General features: G+C 36.3%; 1 protein-coding gene across 4 annotated transcripts in view; it reads left to right on the top strand.

Moving 5' to 3' along the window:
* RAPGEF6 (Rap guanine nucleotide exchange factor 6) overlaps positions 1-20,094 on the top strand; it is a 279,739-nt gene that overhangs the window by 83,587 nt on the left and 176,058 nt on the right. For 3 of the 4 annotated variants that reach the window (XM_037802240.1, XM_037802242.1, XM_037802244.1), the window contains exon 5: positions 714-783. The exons of the other annotated variant lie outside the window; for it this stretch is intronic. In XM_037802240.1, coding sequence (XP_037658168.1) covers positions 714-783 — 70 coding nt within the window. The remainder of the gene's footprint in view (positions 1-713; positions 784-20,094) is intronic. 4 annotated transcript variants of the gene reach the window in all.

Genomic DNA, 20,094 nt, shown 5'->3' with positions numbered 1-20,094 from the left:
GTTTCCTTTTTTTGGTGTTTTCATTCAGTTCATTTTTTTTCTTAAAGTTTTTATTTTGAAATAATTTCAAACTTTGTTGATTTTTTTTAGATGAAATTTTATTAACATGAAATTTTATCAGTCTTTTTCTTCATGTTTGTTCTGTTTTGATTTGCTGAGAAATCTTTTTCCCAGACTAAGAACATAAAAATACTCTTGTTTTCTTTTAGGACTCATCCACCTTTTGCTTTTTCCAAAGAGCTAGCCAGTGGCTCTACCAGTTTTTTGGTTTAACACATCACCTTTCTTTCTATATTTTCTGTATATACTTGAATATGAATACTTTATAATGTTTTTGGTATGTTATCTAATAACTCTTCCAAAAGGTTATAATAATTATATAACACATTGCCTGATTGTGGTGTCATACAGCATAGTTGTGTTTTTCCTTTAGATGTTCAAAATTTGAAATTAGGCAGATTTGTTTTATAACCAATTTTAGGGCCAGTTAAAGACAAAAATTTTTTTAAAGAAGTTTTACACAAACTATATTGAGATCAGTTACATCTGGGAAACTAGGAAATTTTTTTAGTAAACCTTATTTTACTAACGTGAGTGACATTATGGAGAATTTCTTGGTTAACTTCTAGGGTATTTTGTTCAGTTTTTTTTTTTCCTATACTGTATTTTATTTATAATCTTTGCTAAAGAAAATTGTTTTTCTGTTTTTATAGTTTTGGTAAGCAGTTTGGAGGAAAAAGAGGATGTGATTGTCTTGTATTAGAGCCTTCAGAAATGATTGTGGTAAGAATTTTAAAGAATGCTGAATTGTTTTTTGATATGCTTCAAATTCAAATTTAAATGAAGTAGGTTTTCAACACTCAAGGAGGTTGTATTATTATGCCCTTGTGGTGATTTTAAGTAATATCAGGATCGTATGTCAAATTGAAAAATGTTCTCATATACTGAAAACCTTTTCTGATTTCTTGAAAGAATTTGAAACATAATACAATTATACATAACATATTCTAAATTTGGCAATTTATTCCACTCTTCTATCAGAAAATTAACATCTTTGGAAAAGGACCATGATTTTTCAAGTATTTTTCTCATTTCCCATTCTATTTAGTTAATAGTCTTTGAACTTCTTGTACCATGAAAGGAAGGGAAAGAGGTAGAGAAAAACTGATACAAAATTAGATCCAAATAATATTGGATCTTAATATTTTTACTTTACTATTATTTAGTATAAATTTTCTTTTAAGGGTATATTTAAGGATTAATTCTTTACCCTTTCTTAAGAAAGCTAGATGATTGGTATAATTTTAGAAAATCTCATCCTTTTTTTTTTTTTTTAACAGTAAAAGATTCAAGAACACAGCTCCCTTTGACCTTGTTCTGAGATGAACTTTTACTAGAAAATAGCTTATACTAAATGGACTAATTTTCCTTTTGGTATCTCATGTAGATCATCACGTCATCTGATTTGATTTAAACTATTGAGAAGATAAGGTTGAATTTATAAAGAAGCATTTTAATGCCAGGCCTCAAAACTTAGAGGATTTTTCTGTTTCATGGTGCTACAGTCATATTGACATCTTCAAATAGCTTCTGTTTTGTCTTCCCCAAACTGGATCATCTCTATTACCATGGAAAATTTCATGTAAACAACTGGATTTTAATCTCCTTAAAGACAAAGATTATCTCATTCAGTTTGAGTGCCTGCATAGTAAGGTATTCAGTGAAAGTTCACTGAATTCAAGTTTATTCAGGGCATGGACTATGTATTGTTTTACGTTCATTTTCTTTAATGGTTGGGTGATATGGGATACTTATTAAGGCCTCAGAATTCCTTCTTTTAGTAAGCTTTTTGAGGGACATGGCAAGAAAACTGTCTTAGGCTGTTCTGGTTTCCTCATTGTCAGTTTATGTATTTCATATTTTCTTATACTTTTGGGGAAAACAATCGTGCTTTTACTTCAGTGTTCTCATATAAATTGTGTTTTAATAATTGTACATTAATACTTTAATATTTTTATATAAGGAGTAAGAAAAGGAAAAATCATCAACTCACTTTGAATACTTGATATTTCAGGCTCATCTGATACTTCACCTGCACCACACCAGGAAAAAGCCTTTTTTCACTAAAGAAACCTGCTTGCTATTAGTGAAGAATAGTGTTAAGAAACCTAAAGCTGGACAGCACTTGTGCTCATTGCTACAGACTACTCATTAGTTCTAGTGCCTCTCAGTGAACAGAGCTAGAAAATATATTTGTGTATATGTGTGTGTACTTAAATACACACATCTCTATTTATGTCTATATACTGTTAAAAGCACAGTTTATTCTAGCTTTCCTGCTTTGTTTATGTATACCTCCTTTCTCCAGTAATGAGAAAGTTGGTTTCCATGATCATCAATATATTTACTTACACATAAGTAAATGGAACCCACTCCCTTAGTAAGTGTTCTAGTTTGCTAATGCTGCTGGAATGCAAAACACCAGAGACGGATTGGCTTTTATAAAAGGGGGTTTATTTGGTTACACAGTTACAGTCTTAAGGCCATAAAGTGTCCAAGGTAACACATCAGCAATTGGGTACCTTCACTGGAGGATGGCCAATGGCGTCTGGAAAACCTCTGTTAGCTGGGAAGGCACGTGGCTGGCTTCTGCTCCAAAGTTCTGGTTTCAAAATGGCTTTCTCCCAGGATGTTCCCCTCTAGGCTGCAGTTCCTCAAAAATGTCACTCTTAGTTGCTGTTGAGGCGTTTTTCCTCTCACAGCTTCTCTGGAGCAAAAGCCTGCTTTCAACGGCCGTCTTCAAACTGTCCCATCTTCTGTAGCTCCTCTCTCAGTTCCTGTGCATTCTTCAAAGTGACCCTCTTGGCTGTAGCTCCTCTTCAAAATGTCACTCACAGCTGCACTGAGTTCCCTCTGCCTGTCAGCTCATTTATATTGATCCACTGATCAAGGCCCACCCTGAATGGGTGGGGCCATGCCTCCATGGAAATATCTCATCAGAGTTATCACCTACAGTTGGGTGGGGCACATTTCCATGCAAACAACGTAATCCAAACGTTCCAACTTAATCCCCACTAATATGTCTGCCCCACAAGATTGCATCAAAGAATATGGCTTTTTCTGGGGGACATAATACATTCAAACCACATTCCACCCCCTGGACCCCAGGAAAACACATTCTTTCCAAATACAAAATACATTCATCCCGTTACAATATCACAAAAACTTAAATCATTTCAGTAACAATAGTTAAGTACAAGATCCCATCAAAATCAGTTATAGGCATGGTCAGTCCTAAGACATAATTCCCCCCAGCTGTGGATCTGTGAACTTAGAACAAGTTATGTGCTTCCAATATACAAAGGAGGGACATTCACAGGATACACATTCCAATTGCCATAAGGAGAAAGAGTAAGGAAAACAGGGTAAACAGGACCAAAACAGTTCCTAAAACCCGCAGGGCAAACTGCATTAGATTTCAAAGTCTGAGAGTCATTTACAGAACGGCGTTGCATCCTTGGGGCTTGAGAGAGTGGAAGTCTAACACTTCCTAAGGGCCTTTGTGGCAGCCCTTTTCTCCCCAAACGATTAGGTGAGTGCTCCAACATATCCACATACTGGGGAGACCACCTTCTCGGCCCCACCCTCGTCAAACATCGGGGCAGCACCCAGGTTCCCTTCCATCTCCAGGGCACATGCTCAACCCCTTCAGAACAGTGTGGTGGCAACCAGAAGCTGATGGCCTGGAAAATTCCAGGCTTCCAGGGGGTGGAATCCCAGAAGCTACAGCCCAACATGAGGATGTAACTAAACATGGAACCAAGCCGCCATTTCAGTACAAGTCAAGATTGGAGAAGGAATTATCCAGAAAGGATTTGTGGAAAGTCCTACTGTCTGACGGCTTTGACCCCTGTGTGCTTCATGCAAAGCCAGCAGAATTTTTGCGAGCTCTTTACAGACAGAGCCACTGCAAGTCGGGACTGGAGGAGACAGACAAGGAACAAATTGAAGGAAAAATTTCTTCAAAGGGAGAGCCATGGAGGTTGAGGTCTGGAGCCAGGAGGTCTTGGGCTGGGAGAGTGGAGCAGCCCACATGCATGGAAAGGGTGAGTTTGCCCTGGAGGTCGAGGGCAGGCCTTCTGCCTCGATGCTCAGGAAATGTTCTGCAGCCCCAAGCCCCAAAGAGGGTTGAGCACATTCCCAGGGAATCTGCCTTCCCAGCTAACAGAGGTTTTCCAGACACCATTGGCCATCCTCCAGTGACAGTACTCGCTTGCTGATGTGTTACCTTGGACGCTTTATGGCCTTAACGACTGTAACTGTGTAATCAAATAAACCCCCTTTAATAAAAGCCAATCCATCTCTGGTGTTTTGAATTCCAGCAGCATTAGCAAATTAGAACACCCTATAAAGTAAGGAACTATTCAGAGAAGTATAGGGACCTGTCAGAAGGACACAGGAACCAGATTAAAGTGACTCCAATTGACCAAATCTGAAATAGTTTGAAGTCTACTGATATGAATGAATGAATAGCGTTGGAGGGAAAGCTGCTCTTGATAAGTAGAATGCCATCTAATAAATAGAGAAGTAAGGATGATTAAATAAACAGGATAATTGTGTAGTCTCAGAATACCTTCCCACAAATCATTTAAAAAGGGAAAACTAAATGTTTCTAATGGGAAAACATAGCAGATAACCACACTATAATTTAGCTGTTGATGCAACCACCACCAAATATTGGGTACAAACTGACATCGTACTCCTGATATGATGGACTAAGAAGTAGAATACATCACGTCTGTGATATATTCCTGTCAGAAATGTATAATCTGAATTTAATCGTTAGAAAATATCAGACAAATGAAATTGAAAGGTGTTCTACAAATTGACTGTTCTGTGCTTAAATATTCCAATGTCAAGAAACAAGATAAAGGAGGAAAAGGAGAACAGCTAAATTCGGTTGCATGATCCTCTATTAAATCTTGGACTGGTGGAGGGACAGATATAAGTGATATTGGCACAGTTGCTGGAAATTTGAATTTGGAACTGTGGATTAGATAATAGTAAGTTTCCTAATTTTGGTAACTGTACTGTGATGATGTAAGACAGAGTCCTTGTTCTTAGGAAGTACATGTTAACATTTGAAGGTCAAGAAGTACCATATCTCCAATTTATTTTCAGATGTTTCAGAAAAAAATGCATATTTGTGTATACATAAAATAAAAGGAACAAAAAAGTTACATCAAGTATAATTATGGGTGGAAATTTTTAAATTTCAAACCTGTGTTTTATTGATGTTCAGCATAGTTTAAAATGCCATGCTGGTTATAGGAGAAACCAATCTGAAATACTTCCAATGTTTTCATTTCTGAGAATTCTTAAGGATTTTGCTGTCATACTGATGAACCTTGATTTTTTTGGCTTTTCACTATTATTACAGCTTTTGTAATAGGAAAAAGTAATTGAACATTTATTTACCAGTACAAATCTTTGTTACCTCTGTTTTTAAATAGATGAAACTTTTCAGAATTCATGGATGCGCTTGGTCCACGTGTGTATATGTTTACAAGTACATGTTTATTATTTTGGTAGATTCTATTAAATGCTTTTACTCGTGTGTATTTTTGCAAATTCAACAGGTTGAAAAGAAATCTGTTTCAACTTATTTTATTGTAATGAGGTTGTGCATATTCTCATGGTTTATTGGGCATTTGATTTTCTTGTTTGTATCCCTTGCCCATTTTTCTACTTGGATTATTCCTTTTCTTATTTATTTATAATAGCTTTTTATTACTTACTAAATGATTATTCTTAGTAAATGAACCCTTTTTTGTTTATAAGAGCCTGTAATTTATCATTTTGTTTTAACTTTATATCTGAAGTATATTTTATCATATAATAAGTTATAATTTTTATTTATTTGGATCAAAACTTTCTTCTTTTAGGGTTATGCTTTGAAACTCTGTCCCCATGGAAATAGTATTTAACTTTTAACCTGTATTTTTAGAATTTTATTAGTTCATTATTTTATTTTAAATTTTAAATCCATCATCGTCTGGGTAGCTGAAGACAATCACATAACTACCCATCTCTCAGTATGTCCACCCAAAACAGTACAGGACTATAAGAAAAGTAAAAGAAATCTACACATAAACCATGCTCAAAGCATAACTTAGAGTCAGAGACTGCCCAAACTTTAAAATGGTTGTAAATTAAAAAATAAAAATCACCAGTTTCCAACTTATGATCTCTCATACTCCATCCTCACCTGACCCCACAGCAAGGCTTTATGGTTAGCAAAGGCAGATCTAGAAAAATGCAGAGAAGAGGACAGAAACAAGCAAATGAACCTAAGGTTGACCTACACTGCCAGAAGGACTAACATACTAAGTTTAAAATTGAAGGAAAAAAAAAGTATCAAGTACATCATAACAGGGACTACAGGGAAGTTATTTGCAGGGGCAGTCTTTTAACCTGTAGCTTAAGGTTGAACAGAGAAGGTAAAAAAACAAGGGATAAGTACTCTGATATTTGGGTGCTGAAGAAGAAAAGCAAATGAGGAGGTTTTAAGTTGCTGTAAGTCAAAGTGAACCACAAAATCAGAGGTCTCAACAACTGCTTCTCCCTCCAACAAAACATAAAGAGAACAGTATGCTACAGTATTCACACTTCCAAATAGTTGACAAGAGAGGGTGCTTTTAATCTAGGAATTCTGTAATATAAGAAAATGATTTTCAGTGCATAACAACTCAGGAAAACTCCCAGAAAAACAACTATGAAATTGTGACGGAACGCCAGATAGAATTAAATATAGTCAAATGAACATTTGAGGATATGGAAAACCATATTGAATTGGAAATTCAAAAACCAAGAAAAGAAAATGCACAAAAAAACAGAGTAATGTAAAGAGTTTGAGCTCTGGAAATAAATGGAAGAAAAAGAAAAAAATTATAAACAAATTTCCAGGTAATAAGGGATAATTGACTCAAATGAAAGTATAATAAGATACATTGAAGAAAGAGAAGAAAACAGTCAAGAGAATGAAAATAAGACAACGAATGAAGTAAAAAGAGAGCGAATGGTGGAAATGGAAGACAGGCAATGAAGGAATATATTCATATTGAATCCAAGGAGAAGAAAAACAAATGCATGGAAAAGAATTAATATTTTAAACTATATTCAAAGAAAAGTCTTTAGCAATTGAACAAGACCTGATACTACATACTGAAAAGGCCCACAGGGTAATGCGAAGATTAGCCCAGAATGATTATTTCCAAGACATTTTGTGGTAAAATGATTTCAAAAATACAGAAAAAATCCTGAGGACTTCCAGGCAGAAACATTACATAGCCTACAGAGACAAAGAATTATACTCACTCCAGACATTTTTAAAACCCGCTGAGGCAACTAAAGCAAGACAATAATAGACTAACTTTTTAAAAAAACTCAGCAAAAGAAAGTATGAACTGAGGATTTCCTATTCAGTGAAACTGTTTCAGGTATCAGGTTATAAAAAAAAGTTTTCAACAAAAAATAGCTTAATGAATTAGACACACATGAGTGGTTCTTGAGGACTCCATGGGATGATGAGATTTATCTGAGTGATAGCTAGGAAAACATTAGCTATGAAATGATGTTGAACATTTAAAATATATAAATGTACTGCTAAGACTAAAATGAAAGTAGTGTTGAAGGGGAAGACTACTGTACATATATTTAAAGTTGTAAGGTAGACATAATACAAAAAAGGGAGAAAAGAAAGTAAGAGAGGAGAAAAGAATAAGCTTATTGATTGTTTGCCAATTGCATAGGTGGGAGTAGAATACAACAAAAATTGTTAAACTAGGTGCCTAAGAGTCTTCCCGAGTACCTCTTTGTTGCTCAGATGTGGCCCTCTCTCTCTCTGGCTGAGCCATCTCGACAGGTGAACTCGCTGCCCTCCCCCCTACGTGGAACCCGACTCCCAGGGGTGTAAATCTCCCTGGCAACGCAGGGTATGACTCCCGGGGATGAATGTAGACCCGGCATCGTGGGACTGAGAGTATCTTCTTGACCAAAAGGGGGATGCAAAATGAGACAAAATGGTTTCAGTGGCTGAGAGATTCCAAATGGAGTCGAGAGGTCACTCTGGTGGACATTCTTATGCACTATATAGATAACACCTCTTAGGCTTTAATGTATTGGAATAGCTAGAAGTAAATACCTGACACTACCAAACTCCAACCCAGCAGCCTGGACTCCTGAAGACAATTATATAATAATGTAGATTACAAGGGGTGACAGTGTGATTTTGAGGACCTTGTGGATCACACCCCCTTTATCTAGTGTATGGATGAATGGAGGAATGGGGATAAAAACTAAAGGACAAGTGGGGTGGGATGGGGGGATGATTTGGGTGTTTTTTTTTTCACTTTTATTTTTTATTCTTGTTCTGGTTCTTTCTGATGTAAGGAAAATGTTCAGAGATAGATTGTGGTGATGAACGCATAACTATGTTATCATACTGTGGACAGTGGATTGCATATCATGGATGATTGTATGATGTGTGAATGTATTTCAATAAAACTGAATTAAAAAAAATTGTTAAACTAGAAAAATACTGGGTCTGTTATGTTTTACTCTGTTTATAAGCTAATAAATTAATGTTATTTCGTGGGTGCCAGGGTAAGAAACAAAGAAGTTCATTTTCATTGTATAATAAGCAGCATTAGCATTAGAGTATTTGCATAGATTCTCCTTACTCCCCAAGTCCCATGGTGGAGCCATGCTGTGTGGCCCTGGTGGATTCCACACATGCAGTGTGTTTGCCTTGCAGCTAAGAAACACTGAGTTTGGGGAATCCATTGCTTTTATACTGAACAATAAGCTCCCTAGAAATACAGTTCTTGGAAATAAAAGAGTTAATGAGCAGTCAGGACCTTGCATTCTTGGCAAACCCAGCAAAATGTATAGGCACACAAGAAATCCAAAGAAGACCATCCTTCCTAACAGATAGTAAAAGATTAAATAAGAAAATAGGTGGACCATAACAAGTGTAGGCAAGGATGTGAAGAAATTCATTGCTGGTGGGAATGTAATATGGTGAAGATGTTTTAGAAAACACTTTGCCAGTTCCTCAAAAAGTTTAACATGAAATTACCATATGACTCAGCAATTGTACTCAATTCAAGAGAATTGAAAACATGTCCACATGAAGTCTTGCACACTACTCAATCATAGCATTATTCATAATAGCCAAACAGTGAAAACAACCTAAGTATCTATCAGCTGATGAAAGGATAAACAAAATGTGATATTTCAGTACAATGGAATATTATTTAGCCATAAAAAGGAATGAGATATGGATATATTGCAACATGAATGAACCTTGAAAACATCTTGATGAGTGAAAGAAGCCAGACATAAAAGGCCACATATTGTACAATTCCATTTATATGAAATGTCCAGAAAAAAATTCATAGAGACAGAAAGTAGATTAGTGACTGGGGCTCTGGGGAGTGGAGGGATTGGGGCATAACTGCTTATGGATATAGGGTTTCTTTATAGGGTGCTGAAAATGTACTTGGAATTAGATATTACAATTTTCTGAATACTCTAAAAACCACCAAACTGTATACTTGAAAAGAGTAAGTCATATGGTATGTGAATTATATCTCAATAAAAAAGATTATATGAAGATAAAAAAAGAAATTGGGAAGGATATTTTATACTTTAAATGCAATTTTATTGAGATGTATTCACATAACATACAATCCTTCAAAGTGTATAATCAGTTCATAGTATCATCAAATAGTTGTGCATTCATCACCAACGAATGGTATTTTAAATGGTTTAAGTACAGAGATAATCACTAACAAAAAATGCAGGTTTTCTTAAGTAGCAAAAATAAATTTTGTTTTTTTAATTAAGGAGTGGTGCATCTCATAGAAAAATAACATTGCAAAATATACATATTTATAAAATGTCTTGGAATTGAAACCAAAATATTATTCATATCAATAAATGGGTATGTACTTCATTTACTTCTTTAAAAAAAATTCACTTGAGCTTACAAAATAAGACCCAACTATATACTATTTATAAGAAAAATTCCTATAATGAAATGATTCAGGAGTACTAAAGCATTGGATAAGGTATACTAGATAAATGAAATAAATGGGGGAAGGGAGGAGGTGTAGTAAGCCCAATACTTACAAAAACAGAAATCAAGCCAAAGAAAGCGTTAACTGTGACAGGGAACTTTTTAAATGCTAAAACCCACTGTTCACAGTGAAGATATTTGAGTTTTATGCTCCAAATTACATGAAAACCCCCTGCATAACGAAAAAACTTAGAGGTTCAATAAGTAAGAGAAACACACTATTAGACAGAATTTGATCCACTATTCTTAGCACAAGGTAGACTAAGTAGACAAAAAAATAGAGCTAGAAGACCCAAACAACATGGGCAATAAGGTGGATGTTATGAGTATGTTTAGAACTCTACACCATGAAAATACACCTTCATAATTGCCCATGGTAGATTCACAAAAATTTGTTATTTAGTTTTTCACAAGGAAACATCAGTAACTTCTGTGAAATAGATATGTTAAGAAACACTTTCTGATTATATACAATAAAACTCTAAATTGTTAACAAAGTACAGAAAGGCCTTTTGACCTGGAAATTGTAAAACTTTTTATCAGACAACTTTTGTCAAAGGAAAAACCCAAACTGAAATTATGGAATTTTGCCAAATAATGATAATGAAAATACACTAAACAGAATGTATGGAATACATTTAAACAGTGATTAGAAGAAAATTAGTAATAGCACTAAGCAACTTCATTAGTTAAAATGAAAAAGAAAAATAAATGAATTATACTCCAAGCTCAAATAAGATTTAAAAAATTTAACAATAAATAAGCCAAAATAAAGCACAGGAAGGAAATATTAATAAAAATAAAAGCAAAAATTGAGGGAAAAAATAGAAAGACCTAATGAATAAATTAAAATCCTGCTTTAAAAAGAAATGATTAAAATAGACAAAGCACTAGGAATAGTAAAAGGAAGAAGACATAAGAGTATGAAATAAAAATTAATAAGGGAGAAATAACTATTAAAATAGAAGAAATTTAAACATCATAAGAGACTACTTTACAGATCTCTAGGCAAAGTGGACCCCATTAGACCAATTTTCTTAGAAACATTACTAAAATAAAAAAAATTTTTTTTAATTCATAGGATGGCTGGAAAATACAGTTGAAAAATTTCTCATAGAACTTAAAGGGTTAGAAAATCAAAGAAAATAGAAATAGAGTGTTGGCAATTGAATCATGTTCAACCTATGGTCTTCTGCATGTGAACTCATTAGGACCTTTGAAGGTGTTATTAGCTAAGTTCTGCCCAAACTGAATAAGGGTGTGGCACAATCCTATATGGCTGAAGTCCTTATAAGCAAGGGAAATTGCACATAGAAAGAGAAACCAGGGGGAGTAATCAGAAGCTGGAAGTCAATGGAACTCAGAAGAGGAAAGAGAAGACACCACCATATGCATCACCATGTGATGGAAAAGGCAAGGAACCCCACAGATTGCTGGCCAGCCAGAAGATATGAACTCCAGGAGGAAGCAAGCCTTCTAGCCTCTGAAACCATTAGCCAGAAAATTCATGTTGTTAAGCTAATCTGTTGTATGATATTTGTTTTACCTAAAACAGAGGGTCCACTCAGGAATCTCAAAAGCCTATTAATTGGAATTGCAAAAAGAAAGAAGCAATTATTAAAATATAATAGAAGAAAACTTACAGGACTGAAGAAATCTGAACACTTCAGATGAGAAGTTCTTACAGTGCTGAAAAACGTTAATGAAAAATTTCATGACTTGATATACATTATTTAGGATTAATGGAGCAGGAAATAGACTTCTCTTAAATTTAGATGAGTATTCAGTGGAAGAACTAAAAATAATAAACTTATCAAAAAGTAGGAGTAGAGTGGATGATAGTGTAAATGAGTTAGCATCTTTTTCATGGTATCAACTAAAAAAATTGTTTAAAATTGATAACTGACATAATAGAGATTGAACCATTATTTACCAGTAACTTTCTGAGATTCCTAATCCAAATTACTAAAACATGTCTTTCTTGGCATATTAAGGTTGGGATAGCTTTTCTTTATAATCCCGCCAGGTCCCATTACATTTTTTTAAAAACAATATTTTTTTATATTGAGACCATTTTAAAAAATAAGGGACGTTTCCTCTTCCAGTAGTAGTCAGCTAGTTTGTTGCATACCAACCTTCTTTGTGAGAACAATTAGAAAAACTGGAGGGGGTAGGGGGTGTGTAGGAAATATCTTTTTTGGTGGTGTCACGAGAATTGCCAAGGCAATGAGAATTGCAGGTTCTAGTATTCCAGAGAGAAGGGTCTATACAAAGGTGACTGCAAAATTTGGTGCTGCTTTTCCCATAAGACACCGGTCATTTAACAAGCTTCAGCTGAGAATTTGAGTAGAAACCATTGTGAGCTATCAAGACCCTCAGCATAGCTTTTGGCAGTCTTAGGAGACTGGGGCCTTGGAGTTCAGACCCCTGATGTAAATTGTAACACCTGAGGATCTTTTCCCAAAGCAGATTGATAAACTTGAACTAAATTGACCCCCACAAAGCCTGAAGCCTAGCTTTGAATCCCTAATTGAATTAAGGTGATCCATGCTCATTCTAACCATAAATCCTCTCTGGGAGAAAATTATACCATCTGTTACCTTAAAAGACATGTATACTTTTTTCATACAAAATATTTAATCAAAACTATATAGGCATACCCAGGAATCAAAACCAATAACTAAAACCCAAAAGAAAACCCCAAGTAGAAACAAGAAATCCAAATATCAGAGATACATGCAGATTTAGGAATAACTGCTTAACATGTCAGTAATTTAGTGGAGAAATTCAGAAGATTAGAAGTAAAATAATTAAGTGAAATATGAAGTGAAATAATCCAAAAACAACTAACTGAAAATGAGAGCTCAGTAGATGGGTTTAACTTTCAGACTTGGCTGAATAGAGAATTAAGGAACGGGATGATAGGCAGGAAGAAAATTACAGAATGAACCAAGTAAAAAAAAAAATCTCATAACATAGGGTAGGAAACAGAGACAATAGAATGAGAATGTCCTACCTAAGTGTAATTGGAGTTATAGAAAGAAAGGAAGGAGAGAAAGGGACAAAAGTAATATTTGAAGAGATAATGGATGAGAATTTTCCAAATGCATTGAAAGACGTCAGCTAACAGATTTTAGAGCCTTGTGCTCAAAGGATAAACACAGACTCATGCATGACAACAAATTTGCAAAACTATGGAAAACCAAAAATAAAGAGAAGCTCATAAAAGTAGTTTGAGGAAAAGGCTACTTTAAAGGATCAACAATAAAACTGACAAATAATTTTACCTTCATTGTTTAAGGAATTCAACTCATTTTCACACAAAGCTGAGAAAAATTTTCAGCAATAGACAAAGATTTAACTTACTAAAGGGAATTTTTCTAGTAGAAGAGGATCCCTTATTGAACAAGGACATGTAGAAAGAAGTAAAGATATCAGAAAGAATAAATATGTTGGTGCATCTAATGTAATTCAGTAAAAATACCTTTTAAATATGAAAAGGTGGAATGTAAACATATGATAATATCACAAAATGAAGAGAGGGAGAAATGGAGTGAAAACTGCATTTTCTAGGAAGTAGTAAGCATATTTCTTAACAGTGAATTTTAATAAGTAAAGGATGTATATCATTCCCTGCATGGTTGTGTAATTTGCAGTCTGATGGGAAGAAACGTAATAATAGAAAATCACAGTGAAGGCAAAAAGGAGAGAAAAAGCAACAGAACAGGAGGGATGAAGAAAACATACTGTGATAGAGTTTATCCAAATGTACCAATGATTTCAATATATAAATGGAATATCCCAATTAAAAGACAAAGATTGTCAGATTAAATTTTTAAATACCATGCCAGTTCTAAAAAGGCAGTGTAAAAATGAGGGTTCAGAAAGATTAAAAGTGTGGCTTTTAACAAACATGGTGCCAAAAGTGAAGAAGGAGGCCTGTGCCAGTTTGAATGTATTGTGTCCCCCAAATGCCATTATCTTTGTGGTCTTGTGGGACAGACGTTTTGGTGCTGGGTAGATTTGCTTGGAATGTGACCCACCCAGCTGTGGGCTATGATTCTGATGAAATGTTCTCATGGAGGCGTGGCCCCTCCCATTCAGGGTGGGCCCTTATCGGTGGAGCTATATAAGTGAGCTGGCTCAAGGAGAGGAAAGAGAGTGCAGCATTAGCAAACTAGAACAGATTTTGGTACCGGAGAAGTGGGGTGCTTTTGCTGCTGAGTTTGCAGATACCAAACATGTAGGAACGGCTTTTTAAATGGATAAGGGGAAGTTTCTGGAAGAATTGTGAGGAGCTTGATAGAAAAGGCCAAAACTGCTTTAAAGAGACTGTTTGTGGAAATACGGACTCTAAAGATACTTCGGATGAGGTCTTGAACAGAGATGATCATGTGTTGTTGTGAACTGGAAGAAAGGCGATCCTTGTTTTAAAGTGGCAGAGAATTTGGCAAAATTGAGTCCTGGTGTCAGATGGAAGGAAGAATCTGGAAGCAACAACCTGGAATACTTAGCTGAGGAGATCTCCAGACTACATGTGGAGGACATAACCTGGCTTCTCCTTGCAGCTTATAGTAAAATGCGAGCAGAAAGAGATAAACTTAGAACTGAACTCTTGGGTTCAAAGAAACCAGAAGCTGATGGCTTGGAAAATTACAGGCTTCCAGAGGGTGGAATCCCAGAAGCTACAGCCCAACGTGAGGATGTAACCAAACATGGAACCCAGCCACCATTTCACTACAAGCCAAGATTGGAGATGGAATTATCCAGAAAGGATTTGTGGAAAGTCCTGTTGTCTGATGGCTTTGACCCCTGCATGCTTCATGCAAAGCCAACAGAATTTTTGCGAGATCTTTATAGACAGAGCCATTGCCGGTCTGGACTGGAGGAGACAGACAAGGAAAAAATTAAAGGAAAAATCTCTTCAAAGATAGAGCCATGGAGGTTGAGGTCTAGAGTCAGGAGGTCTCGGGCTGGGAGAGTGGAGCAGCCCACATGCATGGAAAGGGTGAGTTTGCCCTGGAGGTTGAGGGCGGGCTTTCTGCCTCGATGCTCTGGAAGAGTTTTGCCACCTCAGGTCCCAAAGAGGGTGGAGCACATTTCCAGGGAATTGGGGAAAGCCTGGCTGCCACCACACTGTTCTCAAGGAGTTGAGCGTGTGCCCCGGAGATGGAAGGGAATCCGGGAGCTGCCCCAATGTTTGAGGAGGGTGGGGCCGAGAAGGTGGTCTCCCCAATGTGTGGAAATGTTGGAGCACTCACCTAAGCATTTGGAGAGGAAAGGGCTGCCAAAAAGGCCCTTAGGAAGGGTTAGATTCCCGCTCTCTCAAGCCCCAAGGATGCAACGTTGTTCTATAAATGACTCTCAGACTTTGAAATCTAATGGAGTTTGTCCTGCGGGTTTTAGGAACTGTTTTGGTCCTGTTAACCCTGTTTTCCTTACTCTTTCTCCTTATGGCAAGGGGAATGTTTATCCTGTGAATGTCCCTCCTTTGTATATTGGAAGCATATAACTTGTTCTAAGTCCACAGATCCAAAGCTAAAGGAAAAGTATGCCTTAGGACTGACCACGCCTGTATTTGATTTTGATGGGATTTTGTACTTAACTTTTGTTACTGAAATGGTTTAAGTTTTTGTGATATTCTGATGAAATGAATGTATTTTGTATTTGGAAAGATAATGTCATTTTGGGGTCCAGGGGGTGGAATGTGCCAGTTTGAATGTATTGTGTCCCCCAAATGCCATTATCTTTGTGGTCTTGTGGGACAGACGTTTTGGTGCTGGGTAGATTTGCTTGGAATGTGCCCCACCCAGCTGTGGGTGGTGACTTTGGTGGGATATTTCCATTTAGGCATGGCCCCACCCATTCAGGGTGGGCCTTGATCAGTGGAGCCATATAAACGTGCTGACTCAAAGAGACTGAGAGAGTACAGCTGTGAGTGACGTTTTGAAGAAGAGCAAGCTTGCTAGAGAGGAATGTCCTGGGAGAAAGTCATTTTGAAACCAGAACTTTGGAGCAGACGCCAGCCACGTGCCTCCCCGCTAACAGAGGTTTTCCGGACGCCATTTGCCATCCTCCAGTGAAGGTACCTGATTACTGATGTGTTACCCTGGACACTTTATGGCCTTAAGACTGTAACTGTATAGCCAAATAAACCCCCTTTTTATAAAAGCCAATCCATCTCTGGTGTTCTGCATTCTGCAGCATTAGCAAACTAGAACAAGGCCCCTGCCCCACCCAAAACCAAAGCCAAAACAAACGCTTTGAAGGCCAAGAAGATCCTCACTTCACCCACATTCATTTGGCCCAGGACACTGCATCTCAGAAGGCAGCCCAAATACCTTCAGAAGAACTCCCCCAGGAGAAAACAAACTTGACCTCTATGCTGTCGTCAGGTTCCCCTGACCACTGAGTCAACCGTGAAAATGATTAAAGACAACATACTCGTCTTCATTGTGGATGTCAAGGCCTACAAGCACCAGATCAAACAGGCTGTAAAAAAGCTCTGTGACACTAACGTGGCTAAGGTCAACACCCTGATCAGGCCTGATGGAGAGAAGGCACATGTTCAATTGGCTCCTATGATGCTTTGGCTGTTACCAACAAAATTGGGATCATCTAAACTGAGTCCAGGTGGCTAATTCTAAATATAAGTTTTTTGGCCATTTAAAACAAAAAAGTAAAAGTGTGGAAAAAGATATACCATGCAAGCAATAACCAAAAGAAATCTGGTCTGTCTCCATTGTCAGGCAAAGTACATTCTAAAACAAGATTTTTTAATATAAGAATTCTATTTTAAAATGATGAGAGACATTGTATCAACGTTTAAACTACTATGAATATTTACATAGCTATATATACAGCTTCAAAATAAATAAAGCAAAAATTGTCATTAGTGCAAGGAGAACTAGATAAATCCACAGTCATACTGTGTGATTTTTAACATACCTCTGAAAGGAAGTGAGAAAACAGCATAGAGAATTTTTAAGGACATGTGATACTTGAACATCATCATCCACACAATTAACCTAGTAGATGTATAGAGAACACTGCGCCCATGAATAACAGAATACACATACTTTTCAAATGTACATAGAATTTTTCTTTTTAATTGACCTTATGCTGCAACATAAAGCAAGTTTCCAAAAGGTTCAAGATTTGAAATTTTACAGTTTATATTTCTCTGACCTCTGTGGGGTTAATTTCAAAACCCATTACAAAAATATACCTAGAACAAAATTCAAATTTTGAAATTCAGTAGTAAACTTTACCTTGTCAAAGAATCATTTGAAATTAGAAAATATTTTCAACTGAACGATGATGACATCAAAACTCATAGAATTCAGCCGAAGTCTTTCTTTATGTACAGTTTGTCTTAATGCCAGAAGAGGAACAACTGTCAGTGAGTTAAGTATTTATGGTAGGAAATAAAAAGGCAATCTAAATTATAGAAATTAGAATCCAAGAATAATTAGGATAAATATAAAAATTAAGGGCATAAACAAAATTATAATAAGATCAACAAAGGCAAAAGTTGGTTTTCAGAAAAGACTGATGAGATTCACAAACCTGTGTCAAGAATAATCAAGAACAAAGCAGATGTCACATAACCAGTATCAGGAATGAGTAAGGATCCATTACTATGGGCCCAAAAAACATTTTTAAAAGCATAAAAGAATAGGATTTTGTGAACAACTTTAAGCAAATAAGTTTGCATATTTAGATGGATTCTTTGAAAAGCACAACTTCCAAAATTGGCACAAACAAAAAAAAAAAAATAGAAAATACGCGTAATCCAACATTTAGTAAAAAGATTGAGTATATTTTTACATATCATTCATTTAGAAATTCAGACCCATATAACTTTACTGGTGAATTTTTCCAATCATTTAAAGAAAAAAATAACACATATCTCACAGAAAGTCTACCAGAAAATAGAAAAAGATTGAGTACTTTCCCTCTTTTTAAAAGCCCAGCTTAAGTTTTTTGTGGTAACACATTGCTCTGGTTTGCTAATGCTGCCATTATACAAAATACCAGAAATGGATTGGTTTTTATAAAGGGAATTTATTAGGTTACAAAGTTACAGTTCTAAGGCCATAGAAGTGCCCAGACTAAGGCATCAACAAGATGATATCTTCACTGAAGAATGGCTGATGGTGTCTGGAACACCTCTGCGTTCTGGGTGGCGTCTGCTGGGCCTTTGCCTCCCGGGTTGTGTTTTAAAATGGCTTTCTCCTAAATGTCTCTGGGCTTCTGTCTTCACTTCTTTCAGCTCCTGTGCAGTCTTGCTTCTTTCTCCCAGGGCGTTTATCTGTAAGCATCTGGGGGTCCTCTCTTAGCTTCTCTGGGGCAAACCACAGGCTTCATTACTTAGCTTGGCATCTCCAAACGTCCTTCTGTCTGCATTTCCAAGCGTCTCAAGCATTAGTGTCTATATCAGCTCTTAGTAGTCCAGTGAATTAATCAAGACCCACCCTGAATGGACACAGTTCCACATCTCCATGGAAATAATTTAATCAGAGTATCTCATTTACAGTTGGGTGAGTCACATCTCCATGGAAACAACTTAATCAAAAAGCCACACCCTAATCAAAAAGATTAATGTCTGCCCCCACAAGATTGCATTAATGAACATGGCTTTTCTGGGGGACCTAATGGATCCAAACCAGCACATACATAACATGAGCTTTGCCATTTAATCATTTTTAAGTGAGCAATGCAGTGGCATTAATTACATTTAGTGTTTTGCTGCCATCTTTACCTTCCATTGCAAAAACTTTTTCTCACCCCAGAGAGAAACTCTGTACCCATTAAGCAGTAATTCTGCAGACCCTTATCCCCTAAATCCTTGTAACCTCTAATCTACTTTCTGCCTGTAAGAATTTGCCTAATCTAGGTATTTCATATAAGAAGAGTCATGCAATATTTGTCTTTCTGTGTCTGGCTTATTTCATGTAATGTAATGTTTTCAGGGTTCATCCATCTTGCAGCACGTATCAGAACTTCATTTCTTATTATATCTCAGTAATATTCCATTGTATGTTTATACCACATGTTTTTCCATTCTTTTTTTTTTTTCTTTTTTTTTTCTTTTTGGCTTTTATAAAGGGGATTTATTAGGTTGCAAAGTTACAGTTCTAAGGCCATGAAAATGCCCAAATTAAGGCATCAACAAGATGATACCTTCACTGAAGAATGGCTGATTGGGTCTGAAATACCTCTGTCAGCTGGGAAGGCATGTTGCTGGCATCTGCTGTTCCTTCACTCCTGGGTTGTGTTTTAAAGTGGCTTTCTCAAAAATGTTTCTGGGCTTCTGTCTTTGCTCTCCTCTCTCAGCTGCTGTGCATGATTTCTTCTTTCTCCCAGGGTGTTTCTAAGCATCTGGGGGGTCCTCCCTTAGTTTCTCTGGGGCAAACTCTGGGCATCATCGCTTAGTTTAGCATCTCCAAAAATTCTTCTGTCCGTATCTCAAAGCATCTCCAAGCATCACCCTTTGTATCAGCTCTTTTTTTAATATATATTTAATTTTATTGAGACATAGTCACATACCATACAATCATCCAAAGTGTACAATCAGTTGTTCACATTGTCACCCCAACCTATTTTTTTTCCTAGTTCTAAAATGCTTTTTTTTTTTTTATTAAATTCAGTTTTATTGAAATACATTCACACACTATACAATCATCATGGCATACAATCCACTTTCCACAGTATGATAACATAGTTATGCGTTCATCACCACAATCTATCTCTGAACATTTTCCTTACATCAGAAAGAACCAGAACAAGAATAAAAAATGAAAGTGAAAAAAGAACACCCAAATCATCCCCCCATCACACCCCATTTGTCCTTTAGTTTTTAACCCCATTTTTCTACTCATCCATACACTAGATAAAGGGGTGTAATCCACAAGGTCTTCACAATCACACTGTCACCCCTTGTAATCTAC

The sequence above is a fragment of the Choloepus didactylus genome, chromosome 13 (assembly GCF_015220235.1).
Source record: "Choloepus didactylus isolate mChoDid1 chromosome 13, mChoDid1.pri, whole genome shotgun sequence".
Taxonomy (NCBI): Eukaryota; Metazoa; Chordata; class Mammalia; order Pilosa; family Megalonychidae; genus Choloepus; species Choloepus didactylus.
This window is presented reverse-complemented; position numbering and strand designations above follow the sequence as displayed.